The 21354-nt window shown below is 36.5% G+C and overlaps 1 protein-coding gene across 1 annotated transcript; it reads right to left on the bottom strand.

The window, feature by feature from the left end:
• Nucleotides 1-3118: 3118 nt before the first annotated feature.
• On the bottom strand, nucleotides 3119-21194 carry FBXO45 (F-box protein 45; the record flags this gene model as incomplete). Its single annotated transcript, XM_081302013.1, has 3 exons — nucleotides 3119-7486; nucleotides 12514-12870; nucleotides 20889-21194. The coding sequence occupies 3 exons, from the start codon at nucleotides 21192-21194 to the stop codon at nucleotides 7301-7303; spliced, it is 849 nt and encodes a 282-aa protein (XP_081158139.1). The 3' UTR covers nucleotides 3119-7300.
• Between the last annotated feature and the right edge of the window lie 160 nt (nucleotides 21195-21354).

The raw sequence follows: 21354 nt of genomic DNA, 5'->3' as shown, positions 1-21354 counted from the left end.
AAATGAGAACCATTGAACTAGGTCAACTTCCTTTTGGCAGATGAGGAAACAGACCCAGAAAGGAAGAAGTCTGCTCAGGAAACTGTCATGGCTTACAGCACCTCCAGGATTTGGAACTGGTGGCTTCTGAACTACTAATCCAGTGGTCTTGCCTAAAAACCAAATGATAGAATATTACTGAGCTCCTCAAAAAATTAAAAAGAGGCATTTGAAAAGTTTTAAGTATTAGAATTGTAACTCAGAGATGTGGGGCATGGGAGAGGAATATCTAAATCACCAGCATTTAATTGTAGGCTGTCCTTTCAATGTCTATACTAGGTACACCTCCCTTCACTGGTCCTACTGAATGGTGGAGCTGGTAGAATCAGAGGAAAGCAACTCATTAGCATCCCCGCACCCCTTCTTTCCCAGGGCACTCTACTACTGAGCTACATCTCCTTTATATTTTTTATGTTGAGACAGGGTCTTGCTGAAGCTGACCTTCAATTTGTTAGCTTCCTGCCTCAGCCTCTTGAGTCACTAGGATTATGGGCATGTGTCATTGCCCCCAGCTTCTCATCAGCATTTGTTTCAGTTGACTGTTCACTATCTGAACTATAATCTTATTAGTTCTAACTGCCTTTTTTTCAGTGGGTGGGGACTGGGAATTGAACTCAGGAGCACTCAACCACCAAGTTATTATGGTTATTATAAATTAACAACCACCGAGCCACATCTCCAACCCTATTTTGTATTTTTATTTATAGACAGTGTCTCACTGAGTTGCTTAGCACCTACCTTTGGCTGAGGCTGACTTTGAACTCACGATCCTCCTGCCTCAGCCTCCGGAGCTGTGGGATTTACAGGAATGCGCCACTGCACCCAGCGATAATATGGCCACTTTGATAATATAAATTCTGCCTATCCAGGAACATGGTAGATCTTTCCATTTTCTGAGGTCTTCTTCAATTTCTTTCTTTAGTGTTCTGTAGTTTTCATCATAGAGGTTGCCTGGCACCCGGCTTCCAATTGCCTTTTGATTCTAACTTAGATTCAACATGTTTGCAAGTTAATATATTGACACCACCACCCAATCTATTTCTTCTTTTTTATTCCCCAATAAAAAGAATACCATTATTCTCTACATGTCCACACTAAACTGGGTGCCTCACTCTTGACTCCTTAGATTGACTATTATGACCTGGCCTCAGTTTCCTTGATCCATGCCCTGTCCCATTTCTCCAGTATGCATCATTTTCAGATATACTGGACCTCCTTATGCCTTTGTATCACAGCACATACTACTCCCTCTTCCTACAATCTTCATTAATATAAATCTTAATCAACTTCTAAGACACCACTTAGCTATCTCACCCCAGGTTAAGTTGAATATTCAGTCTCCTATGCCACCCTGGACCTCATACATAATTTCACTAAAGCAACTATTCCACTGTTTCATGGTAGTCTATTTCCACATTTGTTTTCATACTAACTTATAAGCAACTTCAGAATAGACCTTTCTCTGCCCCCTCCATATCCCTATTATATCCTACTAGCACATCCCTAGTAACTGACAAGAGCCTGGTACATAATAGGCACAGGAATCTATTTAATGAATTCTTTTAAATATTGTTTTTAGTCATAGATGGACCCAATACCTTTATTTATTTTTATGTGGTGCCAAGGATAGAACCCAGTGCCTCACATGTGCTAGATGAGCACTCTACCACTGTGCCATGATTCCAGACCCTCATTTAATGAATTCTTTTTTCATTCATTCTAAATTACTGACTTACTATAGGTGGGCAGGGAGATCCTTCATAATTTCAGAAGCTATGGTGCAGTTACAGCTACATGGCCCAGGGAGTCAGTAACAGTTCCATATGATTCCATAGGTACTTAAGTTCACTATTCCAATAGGCTGTATTTGAAAGCATGGATGCATTTAGCTGCTTCCAAAAATTTGATTCAGTCTTTGCTACCACTATGCCTTTCAGCAAATAGCCATCTGTCCTCTACTGCTCTGGAAAATTTGGCCATGAACAATATCATTCTTTGGCCTATTGGGGGGGTGGGGATAGATGTTACTGACAACTCATCCTAACCTTAAGCCTGCTTTCCTTCAAAGTTGGAGGTGGTCAACAAAGGGCATAGATGAATAAACCGGCAGGGAAAAAAAAAAAAACAACAAAATAGCTACATTAAAATTAACAGGTACATCATCTATTCTCATTATAATACACATTTAATTAATCAAATTTAGGATACTATTTTAAAAAATTATTTCAAGGAGTCTTTCTTAAGGGAGATAGGAACTTAAAACCATTCCCATTATTTTATTTCACCTCTCCCAATTTATTTGTAGAGGAAAGGAACTGAATACAGATATCATACTAAGTATCACACCAGAGGATAGGGCTTGACTTCCCTTATCGTCTTCTTATGCTTTCCTGTTTAAAAGAAACAAATTAAACACCACAATAGGGTGACCTAAGGAAACTCCCTAAAGATTCTTGAGTCAATCATTATGAAATCCTATGTACAAAGGCTGAATAATGCATGACAACTTTAAATCCTGCAGGACTGCTTTCAGGAAACTATATTAAGATTAGAGAACATGATGCTGTCAACAATATTCTAATGACTACATTAAATAAAAAGCAATTGGTTTGGGGGAGGATCTAAAAATGAAACTAGGACAACAGACTGGTAAAGCTGTCCCTATCGTCTCTTTCCACTAAACAAAAAAGATACAGAAATTTCACACCTCCTTAATTTTCTGTTAGGAAATTAATTTTAACGTTAATATATTAAGAAACTTTTAGCAACATGCACTGATTCTCTTCTAAGCTTTGTATCTTGGAGGCCACTTGTTAAGCCAGTCCTAGACTAGTATGCTGCCTCTTCTAACTCTTGGCAAACAACCTACATTATCAACTGTTAGCTGGGGTTGTGCCAACAAGGAACAAGACCTACAGAATTACTGTTCCCTGTCTACGTTCCCTTCTAAACATTCTATTGTTAAAAGTCATGGAATTTATAGGTTAATTTCTTCACTACCTTTGGTTACAAGGCACCCCAATTTTTCTGACCAATGTATAAAATTTTTCCTTTCCAAAATGTAAGCAATCACAGGTGGTTAAGCTTTGTTTTAACTTTTTATTAGGAAACTAAAGCAAAACAACAGAATTCCAAAAAATTAAAATACAGAATTCTAGTTTCAATTCTAAACAAATACAAAATCTACACCAAGAACTAAAAATCAGTTTTCCAACATTTACAAATAAAGGGGAATGGCTAAAATGCATTCACAATAATTATTTTTTCTTCATTAGCCTTGGATTTGCATCTCTTTCCTTTCTGCTTCACTTGGACTAGGACAAGGAATTTCTTTCTCATCTATCTTTTGTTAAATATCCTGTAACTGTAGAAGAACTTTTGTCTTTCTATGTAGTTCTTTCTCTGTTCCTCAACATATATGTAAGCCTATTGAGCTTAAAGATGTGAACACAAAGATGAGTCCATCAGAGACCCTGTCCTAGTTTAGGGAGTTAAGACACCAATAAATAATCAATAAATATAAATAATTTTATGCAAAGTATAAAGTCATACAGCATGAGTTAAGTATAGATACATATAAAACTAAGAAAATTTCAAGGAAGGAGAGATTACATTCAGCTAAAGGGATTGAGGAATGTTTTATAAGGATTGCATTTGGCTTGGGTATGGACTCTTCCTTCCTAATAAAGGCTTCAAAGTGGGCCTATCTACCACAGTCCCAACTACGGTGGTCTTGATTTCTGGAAAGTAATCTTTTAACTCCTTAAACTTCTATCTCTTCAAACAGTTCATTTCTTAAAATTAGCCAAAAAATACTAGTTACAGTTTATATAAAGAGTAGTTTGGGGACTTAGGTTAAAAGTTAATAATCATTTCTATAAAGTTTAGGGGTTTGTTATTTTTTAAACTCCCCAGTCAAATCATATGTGAAAGGCAGAAGAGGCCTAATCATTAAGCCATGATTTCATATATTCAACTGGGCAAGACCTACTTGGCTTTAGGTACCTTACCTTATATGAATAAGAATGAAAGATGAAATAAATAGCTTGATATTTAAAAGTCAAAATAATGAAAAAGTAAATGGCAACTATGAAATGATATCTATTAACCACAAAATTCCTTGTATGAAAAATTTTAATGAGTTATAAGCCAATGAACATTATTACAGACTTTAAACCTATTGATAGTCCTTTCTTTCCTATGTAAAATCAGATAAATAAAAACAGTCTATCTCAAGTATGACAGAAGACCATCATCTGAATATGGGTAATGGTAATGTTTGCTTCCACATCTGCATACTTCATTAAAAGAACCAAAGAGTGAGCTCCCAGTTATCCAAGCAACACAGTAAATTCAATTACACATTTTTTCCTGATCATGGTTGCAGTTGAAATAGAACAAATATTACTTTGCCTTTCATCCTTAGCATAAGCACTTTCCCCTTATTTTTTCCTTTACCCTCAATATCCTTGTGAGGTAGTGAAGGGAGGGAGCAAGAATTTTCTATTTTGCAGATGAGAAAAGTAGGTGAGTTTTAGAATAATGGTTCTCAACCTTGGTGGTTTATTGGAATCACCAGGAAATTTTAAAATATCCTTTAGGCCAAATCACATTCTGGACGAACATCAGTGTCTTAGGATATGGGACCCAAGCATAAATTTTTTATTTTCCTATGGTATTGAGAATTGAACCCAGGGCACTCTACCACTGAGCTACATTCCCAGCCTTTTTTTTTTTTTTTTGAGACAGAGTCACCCTAAGTCGCTGAGTCTGGCCTCCCACTTTCAATCCTTCTCCCAATTTGCCAAGATTACAGGTGTGCGCCCCTGAGCCTGGTAAATATAAATATTTTAAAACAAACTCCAAAGTGATTCCAAATACAGGCAAGGTTGAGAACTATTGGTTTAAGTGATTTATATTCAATCTTCAGGTATAACTATCTTCTACCTAAATGCTCTCTCAGCAACAATGAAAAAGAGATCTCCTTGAATATGGTAGCAGTTTGTTTTAATCATCTGGACAGTCATTGCTGGTCTCTAGTAACAAATTGATCCATCAGGATATAAATGAAGATTCTTTATTCTCCTGATGCTCATGCTAACTACGAAACTCCATTTTACAAAACTTGCAAAGGGGATATTTGGGAATTCAAATCTTTGATATAAGAATGGCTTGTTGTTAAATATTTAGGCAATTATTGGACTCTAGGTTCAATATGGAATGAATAACCATGTTTTTGTTTTCCAGTAAGCACCTTCAAAACTTTGTTGTAAATGAACATTTACTAACAAGACAAAATAGAAGTTATAAACAAAATTCTTGGAATTGACCATATCACAACCTGAAAATGCAACAAGTACTTAAAGGTCTTTATCACTTTGTAACTAGTCAATCTTCATCCTGAACCAGTTCTCTTTAATCATTTAGATTTAACCAATTGAGTTGTTCTACACCAAGAAAAAACAATTCCTGTGTCTGCTATATTCTCTAATACATTTAACATATACTTTCACTCTGTACAAGGCAGCTTTTTCTTGACATGGATATCGAAAAGAATCTTTAGCAATCTTTGTTTCGTTTCAAACAACATACCAAATGCACAATAAATACTTGTAAAACTTTCAGGTAACAATAACAAATCTTTGTTCTATGGCTGACATCTCCTGCTTCATAGGGATTTTGATAATTTTAACTCTCAAGGAGCAACCCAAGAACCCCAGCAAGCGCTTGCTGTCCCTAATTTTATTAGATTTAAAATTATACATACAGCAATAATTTAAAAAGTACAAATATTTCACTTGTCTTAATTAATTCTTATATATCTGAAACCATACAATTTATACTTTCATACAGAAAGATGTTTGTTTCTCTTCTAACAAAAGAAAAATCTCAGCTCATATGTGTTGGATTATTAATTCAAAAGAGTGTTAATGAGAAAAAAAAAAGATTTATCAAAATAGGATGTTAAGCTCTCCTCCAATGAAAATTTCAAAACATTGCCAACCTGAAGTTCTCAGCACAAGGTGTTATATTTCAAGTCCCATGGGGGCAATTATCTATAATGAGATTAATAAAATTAACCTGGGTTCAGGTTGGCACTGTTTCAGATGGGTAGGTAAACATTTTTTGATAGCCCCAATGAAGAATTTGAGGCTTGGACTGTTACATGATGTAAACAACATGAAATTAAAAAACTTTAATATCTACAGCATTATAAAGTTAAAAATAAAAGAATCATTAATTAATTCTTTTCCTAGGTTGTATGACTAATATCGTTCATATTTGAGGACTGTAAGAGCACATGGCATTGTTTTCTGTTATGAGACACTTTCTCAGAAAGCCAAAAAAACCCCAAAATACGTATATTACTATTATGTTTAGATCATCTTTACTGATATATGAATAATCAGAAATAGACTTGTCTTCCCTCAATCTTTAGCCAGGAGATTGAGGAGTCTTAACTATAATTTTGATGGTTTAACTAAACAAAAATCAAAACAAGCCAACAACAGACAACAGACTATAACAGTTATGGGAACTGAATCAAAAGTAAGACCAAATGAGCCAATACAACACATCTCCTCTTAAAATCCTCTTCTTTGTAGTTACCCAATTGTCCCTAAATGTTATTTTGATTTTGTACCATGTAGTGGTTTTTAAGAAACTGAAATAGAACAAAGCAACCCTTTGTCCTTTTTTTCTTTTTTACACACATATTGTATATACAACTCTTAAAATAGCTGCACAATTTTATTTCTCATTGTTAGAGAAGTGCAGTCCAAGCAGACCATGCTTCTCAATATATTAAAAATATTAAATAAAACCCAACCAGTTTCATACTTTTCTAATAGTCAAGCTGGCTGGAAAAAAAGGGACTGGAGAAAAAACAGGCAGTTGTAAGATGGGATCAATCTTTTTCACAAACGAATTACTTAAAAATCCTTATCCCTTTTACGGATGTCCCTAAAATCTCACCTTTAAAGTTGGAAATAACACATTGCTAACATAGAGACAAAATCTGTTGCAACATGCATATGTCAACTGCCCACTCAACCAACTGCAACCCTGAGGATTTTTCTGGCCCAGTGGAAAGAGGAAACACTAAGATAATCTGTTAATAGAGTTGCTTCTCCAGTTTACAATTTCATGTGTTTTTCAGGATGTTTCTTGGACATGCACATATGACACTGTCACTTCATGATTCTACTTTCCACAAGTAGATCTCTTCTCCAGTCTGTCTTTCATCCCAAGAAAGCCACTGTCATCCATCCAAGGGTTTTCCAAGGTAAACCAAAGTCACTTCTGTGTTGCCATATACAGCAGAAACTGCTGGATATAAACAGGCCTTTGGAAGTCCTCTAAAGGCAACCCCCAGGAACTCATATCCACGTTCAAAAGCTAAAGTCTTATCTTCCATGTCCAAGATGACTCGAATTCTTTCTCCTATCTGCAAAAAGACATCAAAAGACAGTCAGAAGGACTGGGGTTATGGCTGAGTGGTAGAGCGCTTGCCTAGCAAGTGCAATGCACTGGGTTCAATCCTCAGCACCACATAAAAATAAATATTTAATCAAATAATTTTTTTTAAAAAGGTTAGAAGAAAATACACCAAAGGCATAGCCAGAAGAAACATGACACAAATTAAGAAGTTAAAATATTACTAAGAAAAAAATATTTTTAATGTTATCTAGAAAAATAAGAAGGGAAACCTTTTGGTCAGAGAGAAACATCTAGAAGAATAATATTCTCATCAAAAGTGTTTATTCTGATCACTTTTCTGAGACAACATGGGATCCACATTTAATTACTAACAATTTAAATGTTCCCCCCGAACTGTCCCCAGATTTTATATATTCTTTGCTTAAAGATGTTTCTTAAGCAAGTTAACACTAACATCTGTAACTTGGTATATTTTGCCAAAGGCTATATAAATAACCTTCTCAAATCACTATTGAATATACACACATAGAACGTTATTCAGCTACAACACGGATTAACATGAAAACATTATGCTAAATAAGCTAGACATCAAAAAAATAATTATATGATTCCATTTATATAAAATATCTAAAATAATTAAATAGAGACAGAAGGTAGAATGGAGGTTACCAAGAACCGAGGAGCAGGGAAAATGAGGAGTTACTATTTAGTGAATTTGGAGTTTATGTTGGGGATCACAAAAAGTGTTTTGGGTATAAATAGCAGTGGTGGTTACACAACATTGCATTGTTGTATGCTTACAAAGTGTTAAAATAATAAATGTGCTATGTATGTTTTACCATGATTTAAAAAAAAATCACTGTAATAAAACACTCAATAGGCTTAAGTTTACAAATCAGTTCCAATGTGGAATTTATGTAATCATGGAAAATTAAACCTGTCTATATTATTCTAAAAATTTAGAATTGGCTTTACTGAATAGTCAATTTGTGGTCCAGTTATAAGAGTTCAGACTATTAAACTAAACTGAAAGCTCAATATGTTCATTTCTTTCTCCATTCTGAAAAGCAAAGAAGAATGTTTCATCTTTATAGTTTGCATCTATAAGAGAGTTGCATTTATATATTCAGAGGTAGAAAGTTTGAATATTTACAATAAAAAAATCAAAATTTAATAATTCCTGATTATAATTCCTATCATTGTCATTTACTTTCCTTTGTTGCATTTTTCTGTCACAAATAATTACCAACATCTGCTTTTCCTTTCCTTTGCCCAACATAAAATAAACTCATATCTTACTCTGTGGACCTAAGAACCTCCAAATCATCACCATCAATGTTACTAACAAAACAACACCAACAACAACAAAATGGAAATAATATTTTGTTGAGTAATTGTGTATTTCATTTGCATTGTGCCATTTAATCCTCATGTAAATCCGAAGAGTTACTCATATTTCACAAAAAACACGACTACGAAGACAGGATTAATCCTGATAAAATTTTTAAGTTTGCTTCAACTTTGAGCTACACCATGCAGAGTAGGAAGCAAAAAGTAAAAGTCTTACTAGCTGTGGCATCTATACACAATGGAGTACTATGCAGCAATAAAAAATGACAAAATCATAGAATTTGCAGGGAAATGGATGGCACTAGAGCAGATTATGCTTAGTGAAGCTAGCCAATCCCTAAAAAACAAATACCAAATGTCTTCTTTGATATAATGAGAGCAACTATGAACAGAGCAGGGAGGAAGAGTAGGAAGAAAAGAGTAACATTAAACAGAGACATGAGATGGGAGGGAAAGGGAGAGAAAAGGGAAATTGCATGGAAATGAAGGGAGACCCTCATTGCTATACAAAATTACATATAAGAGGTTGTGAGGGGAATGGGAAAATAAACAAGGAGAGAAATGAATTACAGTAGATGGGGTAGAGAGAGAAGATGGGAGGGGAGGGGAGGGGAGGGGGGATAGTAGGGGATAGGAAAGGTAGCAGAATACAACAATTACTAATAGGGCATTATGTAAAATTGTGGATGTGTAACTGACGTGATTCTGCAATCTGCATTTGGGGTAAAATTGGGGGTTCATAACCCACTTCAATCTAATGTATGAAATATGATATGTCAAGAGCTTTGTAATGTTGTGAACAACCAATAAAAAAAAAATAAATACACGGAAAAAAAAAGTCTTACTAGCTACAGAGGGCACTGAATAAAACTTGAGGATGGCATAGCAACTGGAAACTGTAAGAAGGAACTCCAGAAGCAAAAAAAAAAAAAAAAAAAAACACAGAGAGGGTGAGCCCATACGTCTGATAATAAAGTCTGCCCAAATCCTTTGAGACTACAAGGATTACAGAAGCCAGGGAAACCCCCAGGAAACCAGACTGAAAAGCAGCAAAGGTGACAACATTAGAACTTGAAAAAACTGGGCAATGGCATTAGCTACTTCATACCACATGGAAGATCAAGTTTATGGTTTGAGTCCAGGTAAATTAAATACTTACCATTATAAGAAAACCTACACTCTTCAGAGAATAAAACAAGTTTCTAGAAAAACAAAACATTCCAGAGTTTTGTAAATAATAAAATATATTACCTACATTCCAGTTTCAACAAAAAAATGACTTTGTAGGAAAAGAAAAGGAGGTTGGGGGTAGGGGGTTTGTCAGCAGAAACTGACTCCAAGTAGGCCTATGTGTTACATTTGGCAAAGACTTCAAAGTAGCTATTCTAAATGTGTCCAAAGGATAGTATTTAGTAGTATTTAGTAGTATTTAGTAGTATTTAGTAGTATTTAGTAGTATTTAGTAGTGAATAAGCAGAAAATCTCAAAGAGAAAAGCAAACTCTAAATAAAGAAACCAGCTTGGCATGGTGACACACTCCTGTAATTCCAGCGGTTTAGGAGGCTGAGACAGAAGGATAGCAAACTTGAGGCCAGCCTCAGCAATTTAGTAAAAACAACCCTGGGTTCAATCTCCAGTTACAAAAATAAATAAATAAGAAAGAAATTCAATGAAAAGTCTAGAGTTAAAGAGTATAATATAACCAAAACTCATTAGCCTAGTTCAATAGCAGTTGAGATGGCAGAAAAAAGAAGCAACAAACTTGAAGATGTTGCAACAGAAATGATCTAATCCAAAGAACATAGAGAAACAAGCCTGTGTGTATGTGTGTCTGTACGTGTGTGTACATAACTTCATAGACACAGAGACAAGGACAATATCAAGCAGTCCAATAATTACATTAAATATAAATGAACTAAACACTAGAAAGCAGAGATTATGAGACTGGGTTAGATAAAAATCAATACCACATGCTACGTAGGAGACCCACCTTAATACAAGAAAGAAAAGGGCACCAGGGAGCCCTTTGCAAAATAGTAAACATGAGAAAACTGGACAGGTTATATTAAAACCAGACAAAACAGATTTAAAGGAATCTGAATAGTCAAAGGTCATTTCATGACTACAAAAGAACTAATTAGACAGAAAGATATAACATTTAAAAATGTACATTCATCCAATAACAGAGCCCATAAATCTATGAAGTAAAGCTGACAGAAAGGAAAGAATAAACAAGGTAGCAAGTGTAGTTTAGGACTTCAATACTTCTCTCAGTATAAGAACAGAAAAAAAGAAAAATCAGTAACAATACAGAAGACCTGAACCCTATCGACCAACTTGACCTATCATAGAATATTCCATCAGTTTATATTCTTTCTAGGCACACATGGAACATTCCTCAAAATAGGTCATACATGGGAATTAAACAAGTTAGTAAATTGAAAAAGAAAATTGAAAAAAAAATCAAACAATATGTTTCTGAAAAACACTTGAAGAACTGTCATTATAAAATTACTGCAAAGGTAGTGACAGGAGTTTATCTTTGGTGATTATGAAATCCAGACACCCTTCTATGTAGGGTATTTGCAGAACATAAAAAGACAATGAGGATGGGGCTGGGGATGTGGCTCAAGTGGTAGCGCGCTCGCCTGGCATGCGTGTGGCCCGGGTTCGATCCTCAGCACCACATACCAACAAAGATGTTGTGTCCGCCGAGAACTAAAAAATAAATATTAAAAATTCTCTCTCTCTCTCTCCTCTCTCACTCTCTCTTTTTTAAAAAAAAAAAAAAGACAATGAGGAAAGAATTCTATAAAATAAAATACTTCCAGGTTTTATAACTCAGGAAATGGAATACGTTTTTAGTTTTTCTACTTTAGTATACCTGATAGGTCATCAATGAGACTACAGATTTCAAGCTACACATGGCTCTGAAATATGGAATCTATAGTTCCATAAGACTTCTAATTTCTTATCAGATTACTGTTTTATACTCTATCACATCTATAGTAATAAGGCTTTTAGAAATAGTAATTATAATTTTGACTCCAGAATAAAATGAGTATGCCTTAAGGCTTAGGTGAAAAGAATTAAAAACTCTAGCAGTTTGTCTGAACTTGTCTGTCTCTAGAAATTATTGACACCTCCAAGGGTTTTGAATCCACATTTAATAAGTAGCTAGCAGAGGGTGAGTATGCATGTGTATGTACATAGGTGCATTTGTTGAGCTGAGATACGTAGAAAACAATAACTTGGATATGCCATGATATAGGAAAGATGAAATCTTGATCAAGAACTCACAAACTATAATCCCTGGGCCAAATCTGTCCTGCAGCCCATAAATAAGATCTTATTAGAACACAGTCATGTTCATTTGTTCATATATTATCTACAGCTCATTTGTGCTATAACAACTGTTGAAAGCTGTGATAGAGATTGTATTGACTGCAAAGCCTAAAATACTTACTTTATGACTTTGTACAGAAAATGTTTCCTAATCCTCAATCTAGAACAAAGATGAGTTGTTTATGGTGGAATATGCATTAACAGATATTGAGATACATCATATACACCATTTACTTTAAAATTACCAGAAAAGACATAGCTGCTATATAAAAATTTATAAGCCTAAAACAAATTAAGGTGTGATTGGACAAAGGCCCACACCTGAAAACAGTTTCTCACCTGGTATTTTGGTGCATTGTTGCATTGTGGAAAACTGCCATTGACTTCCCCATTATGTAGTAGATTATTGTCCACCAGATTCCAGCCCCAGCTCTGGTCGTCGCTTCCCAGCAATGCCACATAACCTTGGCACTGCATGGGGGCCCGTTTTGTAGCAATTCCAATCACTGCCACAGTGCCCAGAGGGCCCTCCCACCACACTTCCCATGCATGGCGGCCCTCACTGAAACCGATCTTGGTCCTTGCACCATCAGTGCTCTGAGCGATAGGGTTTCGATGCAAAGTAAAGCCATTCTTCTTAATATAGACATTCCTGGAGCAGTCATTAGTGCTGAAGGCATGTTGGAAAGCACGTACCTAAAAAGACAAGAAATAGACCAAAGAAAAAGAAATTTGTTTTTTCTTAAACACTGAGAAATACCCAAACTTCAGACTATATGTTTCTAAAAAATAAGTTTATATATTTTTAAATAACATAATAACTATTCCAAATAATGGCTAAAGTTTCAGGATGGGATACTAACATAAAACATTGCATAACATTAAGATAACTGCCAAATGCAAAGTGTGGTGGCATAGTAGCACATGCCTGTAATTCCAGCAACTCTGAAGGCTGAAGCAGGAGACTGCAAGTCCAAGGCCAGTCTTTGCAACTTAGCAAGACCCTTTCTTAAAATAAAAAATAAAAAGGGCTGGGGACATAGCTCAGTGGTACAGAAATCCTGGGTTCCATCTCTAGTAACACACGTACACCTCCCCCACCAACTGGAGCCAGACATGCCTACAGTCCCAGCTACGTGGGAGGTAGTGGGAGAATCAATTGAGCCCAAGAATTCAGGACCAGTATGGGCAATATAGCAACCTAACCACAGTAACCCTGTCTCTTAAAATAAATATGTACATACCTATACATATAAATACATAAACACAATTACTGCAAAATGTTTCATTACTGACCAAATTTCAAATTACAGTATTTCTCCAAATGGACTTCTTAAAACATTAAAAAAAAAATACAAGAATCCTTATATCATTAGAGATAATACTGAAATGTTTATGGATGAAATAATGATATCTAAGAGTTGCTTTAAAATACTCAGGAGTGGGGGCTGGGGATGTGGCTCAAGCGGTAGCGCGCTCGCCTCGCAAGCGTGCGGCCGGGGTTCGATCCTCAGCACCACATACCAACAAAGATGTTGTGTCCGCCGAGAACTAAAAATAAATATTAAAAAATTCTCTCTCTCTCTCTCTCTCTCTCTCTCTCTCTCTCTCTCTCTCTCTCTCTCTCTCCTCTCTCACTCTCTCTTTAAAAAAAAAAAAAAAATACTCAGGAGTGGGAGAGTGCATGAGGTAAACATGACCATAGATTTGTCACTGGTCACTGGTAAAGCCTGGTGATGGTATAGGGAAGCTCAAACTATTTTCTCTGCTTTTGCCTATATTTGATCTTTTTATATAAAAAATTTTTCAGGGGGGCTGGGGCTGTGGCTCAATGGTAGAGCGCTCGCCTAGTATGCGTGAGGCACCAGGTTCGATCCTCAGCACCACATAAAAACAAAGTAATGTGTCCGCCTAAAACTAAAAATTCATAAATAAATAAATGTTTAAAAAAAATTTTTTTTCAGGGGCTAGGGTTGTGGCTCAGTGGTAGAGCAATTGCCTAGCATGCATGAAGCAATGAGTTGAATCCCCAGCACCACATAAAAATAAACAAATAAAATAAAGGTATTGTGTCCATCTACAACTAAAAAAAAATTTAAAAAAAATTTTTTTTTGATATTAGCAATGATGCCATGGAAAACAATTATATTTTAGGGCTGGGAATATAGATCAGTGATAGAACATTTGCCTAGCATGTGCAAAGCTGTGGGTTCAATACCCAGCACCACACACACATATTTGTACAAAACATATATGTATATATAAATGTGTAAATATATATTTATGCATAAATACATGTACACATATATTTTCATGTCAACACATGTTTGTATATGTATAAATAATATACAAAATAAAGACCTTAGTTATAGCAGCTCTATAACTTATAAAAATTTTATTAGCCACAAACTACCTTAGGTCCTTAGTTTATTTTCTAGGTATTACTCATACACTAAGACATGACCACTCTGATTTTTCCAAATCAAATAATCTCCTAGATAACATCTAAACTCAAACAGTAGACTTTTTTATAAAGAGATAGTCATTAAGAGCAGTTAACAATAGGATCCTTCAGTAATTACAAATTTTTCTAAATAAATAATTTCTTCTAAATAGTTCCCCTCTACAAAAAAAACCTCCTATTTTAATAATTAAAAAAATTGCCTTCTATATTATTTTAAAATTTTCCTTCTTGGATGAGGATGTAGTTCAGTGCTAGAGCACATATTTAGCAATGAGGGAGGCCCTAGGTTCAATCTCAGCACAGCAATAAATAAAATAAAAATAAAATTACAATCCTTTCTTTATTCAAACTACCCCAAAGCAGTGGAAGATAGACCTATTGCTCTTGTTAACCAGAGAAATCTACACCAGAGTCACAGTCAGCATTATGAAGGACCTTAAAGGTCATTTACTCCAAACTCAGGGGTAAAAACACAAACCTGTCAACAGCTAGGTAATGCAGGAGCCCCCAAGAGAAATCAGGTATCTAGCCCCCTCAGTAAATGTTCAATTCCATTAGCTAGTACTTTACTGTTTCATTGTTGCACTGTACAGCAGTTTTAAACTGCTTCTTTTAGGTACCCCATGTTTTCATAAGGAGGCTGTAAAACAGATGTAGTCTTAATGTTTTCCCTATCTTGTCCATTATTATATACTTGTGAGCACCTAAAAGATCAGAAGTAAAAGTAAATAAGGAAAGAAAATGTCCCCTCACAAGCATTATCTTAATCACTCAAGAGAATAACATCAAGCAAAATAATTCCTCACTATAAAATATTTAGCAGGGCTCAGTGGCACACGCTTGTAATCCCAGTGACTTGGGAGGTTGAAGCCAGAGGACTGCAAGTTCAAAGCCAGCCTCAGCAATTTATAGAGGCCCTCAGCAACTTAGCAAGACCTTGTCTCAAAAATAAATAAATAAATAAATAAATAAATAAATAAATAAATAAATAAATAAATAAATAAATGGACTGGGGATGTGGCTCAGTGGTTAAGTACCCATGGGTTCAATCCCCACAACCAAAAAAAAGTTTTTTTTTAATTATTATTTCCCTATGCTTATTCTTCAAGTCTCACAAATTCCACCTGCTTTTTTTTTCTATCTTTATTCTCTTTGTCATACTGATCAATTAATAACCTCTTCCTCTAATTTCTGTGACATCTTCCTATTTTACTGTAGTGATCCCCAATTATATTCCTTTTATTGGCCACCATTCCTCTGCCCCCTTAAATTCTCCAGTCCTTCACCATGAATTCTTTCCAGGCCTGTCTTTCTAAAACAGCATCTTTATTGCATCTCACCCCAGTTAATAACCTTTAACAGTTCCATATTTAGTACCATATCAATTGCAAATTCTTCTGCCTGGCTTTTTTTTTTTTTTTTTTTACAGGGGAGTGGGGTACCAGGGATTGAACCCAGGGGCACTTACCCACTGAGCCACACCCAGGGCCTTTTTATTTTTTATTTTGAGACAGGGTCTCACTAAGTTGCTTAGGGCCTCGCTTAATTGCTAAGGCTGACTTTGAACTTGTGATCTTCCTGCCTTAGCATTCCAAGTTGCTGGGATTATAGGTGTACAGCTCCTCTGCCTGGATTTTGAAGATCTCCAGATTAGATTCTTATTTCCTTTTCTACTTTCCTTGTATCCTTTCTGCTTGCCTCCTCCTACACATTCTCTAACACCACCTCCATGAAGCTATTCTTAACCAAGGCCATCGAATCTCTTTCTCTTCTGAATTCCTATCCACCATTGTCTATATCATACAACACTTAATTATATAGATTTTACTTTCTAACATACCTCTAACCACTTGATTCTAGTAAAAGTATCTTGCCAAAAAAAATCTAATCTAAATTTATCAAATTTCTGTAGTAAATATGGGGGACAGAAGAACATGCTAAACAACACCATGAAATCAGCAAAATCCAATCTCATGACAAAAAAGTTGCAGAGATGAGATGTTAAGATGCATGGGGCTGGGATTGTGGCTCAGCGGTAGAGCAGTTGCCTAGCATGCACAGGGGCCCTGGGTTTGATCCTCAGCACTACATAAAAATAAATGAATGGAATAAAGGTATTGTGCCCAACTACAACTAATATATATATATATATATATATATATATATATATATATATATATATATAAAAAGAAAAGATGTAGAGTCAATCTGTATACTAAAACAGCCTAAAGAGACACAATTAACAGTTTGCCATGATAGCCTTATATAAATTAAATAAACCATAATAATAAAATTTGAGAATCAGAAATTAGAACACTGCATATTTTATATTAAGAAAATTATTTTCTTTTTAGAAGTGATTAACGGTATCATTATATTGTCTAATAGAAATGGATACTGAAAAAATCCAGATGAAATGGAAAAATACCAAATAAAACAATCCATAGCTTCTGTCTCAGTCTCATAACAACTTGGATTTTACATTATAGTAAATAGCTTTAAGACCTAGTTTAAATCTGAAATTTAGACAATCAGATGACAAGTATTATGGGACTAACTAATGCTATTTGGTGACATGTAAAACATGAATTTTTAAAAAGAAAACTCCTATCTAAAAAGAACATTTTTTTTTTTTTAAAGAGAGAGAGAGAGAGAGAGAGAATTTTTCAATATTTATTTTTTAGTTTTCGGCAGACACAACATCTTTGTTTGTATGTGGTGCTGAGGATCGAACCCGGGCCACACGCATGCCAGGCGAGTGCGCTACCGCTTGAGCCACATTCCAGCCCCTAAAAAGAACAAAATTTAAAAAAGAAAGAAAACTGCTGGGATTAGATGTGTTAGCAGACCATGTGCCAAGCATGCATGAGGCCTGAGTTTGATTCTCAGCAAACAAACAAGCAAATTTAAAAAAGGAAAAGAAAAAAAAAACAAAAGGAGAAAACCAAATAGACCGACAAACTTTAATACTTTTCAATTGCAGTTATCCCAAATCTGTTTCAATCCTTTCGAGTTATTCAGGCTCCTCAGAAATTCTACTTGACTCTGCTCCTTACCCCACTCACCCAGTTAGCTGCCCATCTACATGGATTTGTTGTTTATGATAGCTCTCCCAGTCATCTACTTCTTTCCTCTATACTGTATTTCTGGTATATGCACTAACCTCTGCCCTCTTCAGTTCATCTTATGGCCCCTGTCTTTATTTTTGTGGTACTGGAGATTGAACCCAGTGGCACTCTACCACTAAGTTATACCCCCAGCCCTTTTTATTTTGAGACAGGGTCTAAGTTGCCCAGGCTTATCTTGAACTTGTAATCCTCCTGCCTCAGCCTCCTGAGTATAGGCATGTGACATTGTGCCCAGATGGCCTAGTCTCTTTAAAGCACAGCTTTTATTTTGTCACTCTTCCAGTCAAACTTCTATGGGTTTTCCAACTATAGAACAAAGTTCAAACAATATACTGAAAGCTATATTTCAAAAGGCTCATTTCATGATATACCCAGTCCAGCTTATGTTTATAATCATATTCCTCTTCATTCATTCATTCAATATAACTGAACTGTTTTATATTTTTAACCTAGACATTTACTCTAGCTAGAGCCTTTAACAGCTACCTACCTGTAATTGCTGATTTCTCAAAAACACCATAAATTCTAATCTACCCCAAATGAACTTGTTTGTTGCCAGTCCTCTAAACCTAGCCAAAGTTATTCCCATATTATGTAAGCCAGATACCTAAGAGTCATCCTTGGCACCTCCCTCTTTCTCATCCGTTTCAAATCTATTGCCAAATTCTGCAGATTTACCTTCCTAAACCTATTAATTTCACTCCATCTCCTTCACTATCTACTTTCTAATTTTTTTGTCTATCATATCTCTAAGGTCCCCCCACCTACCTCTCCTACATAGTAATGCCAGAAATATCTCCCAAAAATGCAAAATAATCATAACATTAATCCCCATATCCCTAAATTCCTCCTGATTACAATTTGAAATGGCTTCCCTATAGTCTGGCCCCAGTCCACTTCTTCCATCTTATCTCAAACCAGCTTGCTCTCTATGCTCCAGCCACATAGACATATATTTTCTGTCCCTTATACTCATCAGATTCTCTTAAATGGCTCTTCTCTCTCCCCTTGGCCTATTTATCTTTATCCTTCAGATCTCAGTTCATGCATCACTTCCTATGAAGAAAGCATTCCCTGACCTCCGACCTATGTTAAATTCTCCCATAACTGAATCTCAGAACTCCATGTGTCTCTCCTTCATGGTACTTATCAGATGCAATATTCATTCCCCGACTAGACTGTAAACTCCATAAGACAAGGCATTCATAAGAGTTTGCTTTTTTTTTTTTTTAAGAATTCTGTCTTTATTCCCCCCTCCCCTAATTTTATCATAACTTATTTCCCTCCACATTTTTTATTGGTAAATTAGATTTGTACATAATGGTAGGATTTATTGTTACATTATTTATACATGGACACAATACAGCAATATAATTTAGCCAATATCACTCCCTTGTACTTCTCCTTTCCTCCCCTCCCCACTGCCTGCTCCCTTTCCTCTATTAAACTGATCTCCTTTTGATTTTCATGAGATTCCCCCCTTTCTGAGTTTGTGGGATATTTTTATTCACCATTACATCTGCAAAATTAAGCATGGTACCTCTGATTTCCTCTTGTTCACCTTCTGTTCAAAATACTTCCTCCTCATAGGATATCCAAATCCATCTCATCTTTAAAATTCGGCTCAATAAAACCTCAACTTCAAACCTCCAATTTTCTACTCAATGACTTCTCTAGTAGACAGTATCTGACTTCTTCTGAACTAATCTTTCATCCTTAAGACATTTAAAAATGGTCCTGTAACATCTAAAAGAACCTATGATTAGTAGTACAAGCCTGGAATACCTAAATGCATGAAGAATACAAACCAAATAGTAACACAGGTTGTCTCCAAGGAGGGGAACTGGTTGGCTTCAAGAAAGGGCCCACGGGAAGACCTGGCTTTATATCATTGTGCTTTCATTGAAGCTTGACTCACATGAACACATTATCTAATATTTATAAGATACATATCTATTAGAAGTAAATTATCAAAAAAATCTTAATTTAATATAAGCAAAAATAAACTCTATGAGAAAAACCTTAAAAATTAAAAACAAACAAAAAACCACTCATGAAACTCATACATTTATCAGGCAAAGTAGAACAGAATTGCAATCTTCTGCACTCTCTTATTTGCCTATAATTCCAGCTACTCTGGAGGCTGAGACAGGAGAATTACGGTATGAGACCAGCCTCAGAAACTTAACAAGACTCTGTCCCAAAATACAAAAAAATTAAAAGGGCTAGAAAATGTAGGTTGGAAGTGGTGCACCCCTGGGTTCAATCTCCAGTATCAGGAAGAAAAAATAATAAGAAGAAAGAAAATGAAAAGAAAAAGCTGCTATCCATCTCTGGATCCCTTGTTTATATGTCCTGGAGAAACCTCGGGGCCCTACCTCAACCTGTTACTTGGCATTTTTATTTTATATTATGAAGGTGACAGGAATATGGACAAGAATCTAGGGGGAAGAAAAGGAAGCAGCAAAAACTGGAACCGGCATGTTAGATGACAAATGGAACAGAAAAGAAACATCAAGGTAGAACTATGAAAAAGTTAGCAAGGAAGAAGTCAATAACAGTAGCACAAGGCAGTAGTAGGACAATTATCTGGTGCGGATGGAAGGATGTTCTGTGTCTTTAGTTAGCAGTGTACCTAGGACCACACTTGTAAGCTGGAAATTCAATGGAAGGGGTATAAAGAAAATGTGATTATAAATCAGAGCTTGGAAGAGATTAAATGAATGCAAAGATCTCAGACACTAAGCCCATATTAAAGCAAAATTATCTTATAAAAGTCTATATGGAGACCAAGGAGAAAAATAAGATCAGAGTATTTTAAGGAACAATAGTTGGTGGTCCGTCCTTAAGAGGAAAGAGGGTTGAAAAGTAGAACGAGTGATTGATGCAAGTGGTGGGAAACCACCCACTCTTTTAAAAGTGGACACGAAAGTCGGGTGGGTTAAGCAGCACAACTTCAATCCAAAAGAAAAGAGGATCTTTATGGAGGGGGAATGTGAGGAAGGAGCGGTGGAAAGGCGGGATGGTGAGACGAGGCGTCTGACTCAGAAGCTTAAAGGAAGCACAGAGAGCAGCGCGTTAGACTGGACTAGGGGCAGTAGTGTGACCCGGGGTTCCCTCACCTTGGCCTTGTAGCTGGGCAGGTTGCAGAGGATGTCCGTGCGCAGAGCCTCTTCTGCCAAGCTGCGGGCGCACAGGCTCCGCCACACCTCGCTGTTCTCATCGCCGTGTAGGCAACGGTACCAGTGCTTGCACACCAGGGCGCAGCTCCGCAGCTCCGACAGCTCCAGGTAGGAGAACACCAACTCCAGCACCCGGCTGGGCAGCCGGCCCCCGAGCCCCGCGGACCCGGAGCCTGCGCCCGCGCCGCCACCGCTACAGCCAGCGCCGCCCGAGGCTGCCCCAGCCCCCGGGCCCGGCGCCGCCATCACCTCACCAGCCGGCCCGAGGGCCGCCGCCTTCGCCGCTTCCCCCCGTCTCTGCGCGGGAGGCCAAGCCTCGCCTTGAGACCGGAGCAGCTCGCTCACCGCCCCTTTCAGGGCCAACCGCGGGCGCCTCCACCACTCCCGCCCCTGCCCGGGGGCGTCC

Source organism: Spermophilus citellus, assembly GCF_964194105.1.
Source record: "Spermophilus citellus genome assembly, chromosome: 7".
NCBI lineage: Eukaryota > Metazoa > Chordata > Mammalia > Rodentia > Sciuridae > Spermophilus > Spermophilus citellus.
This window is presented reverse-complemented; position numbering and strand designations above follow the sequence as displayed.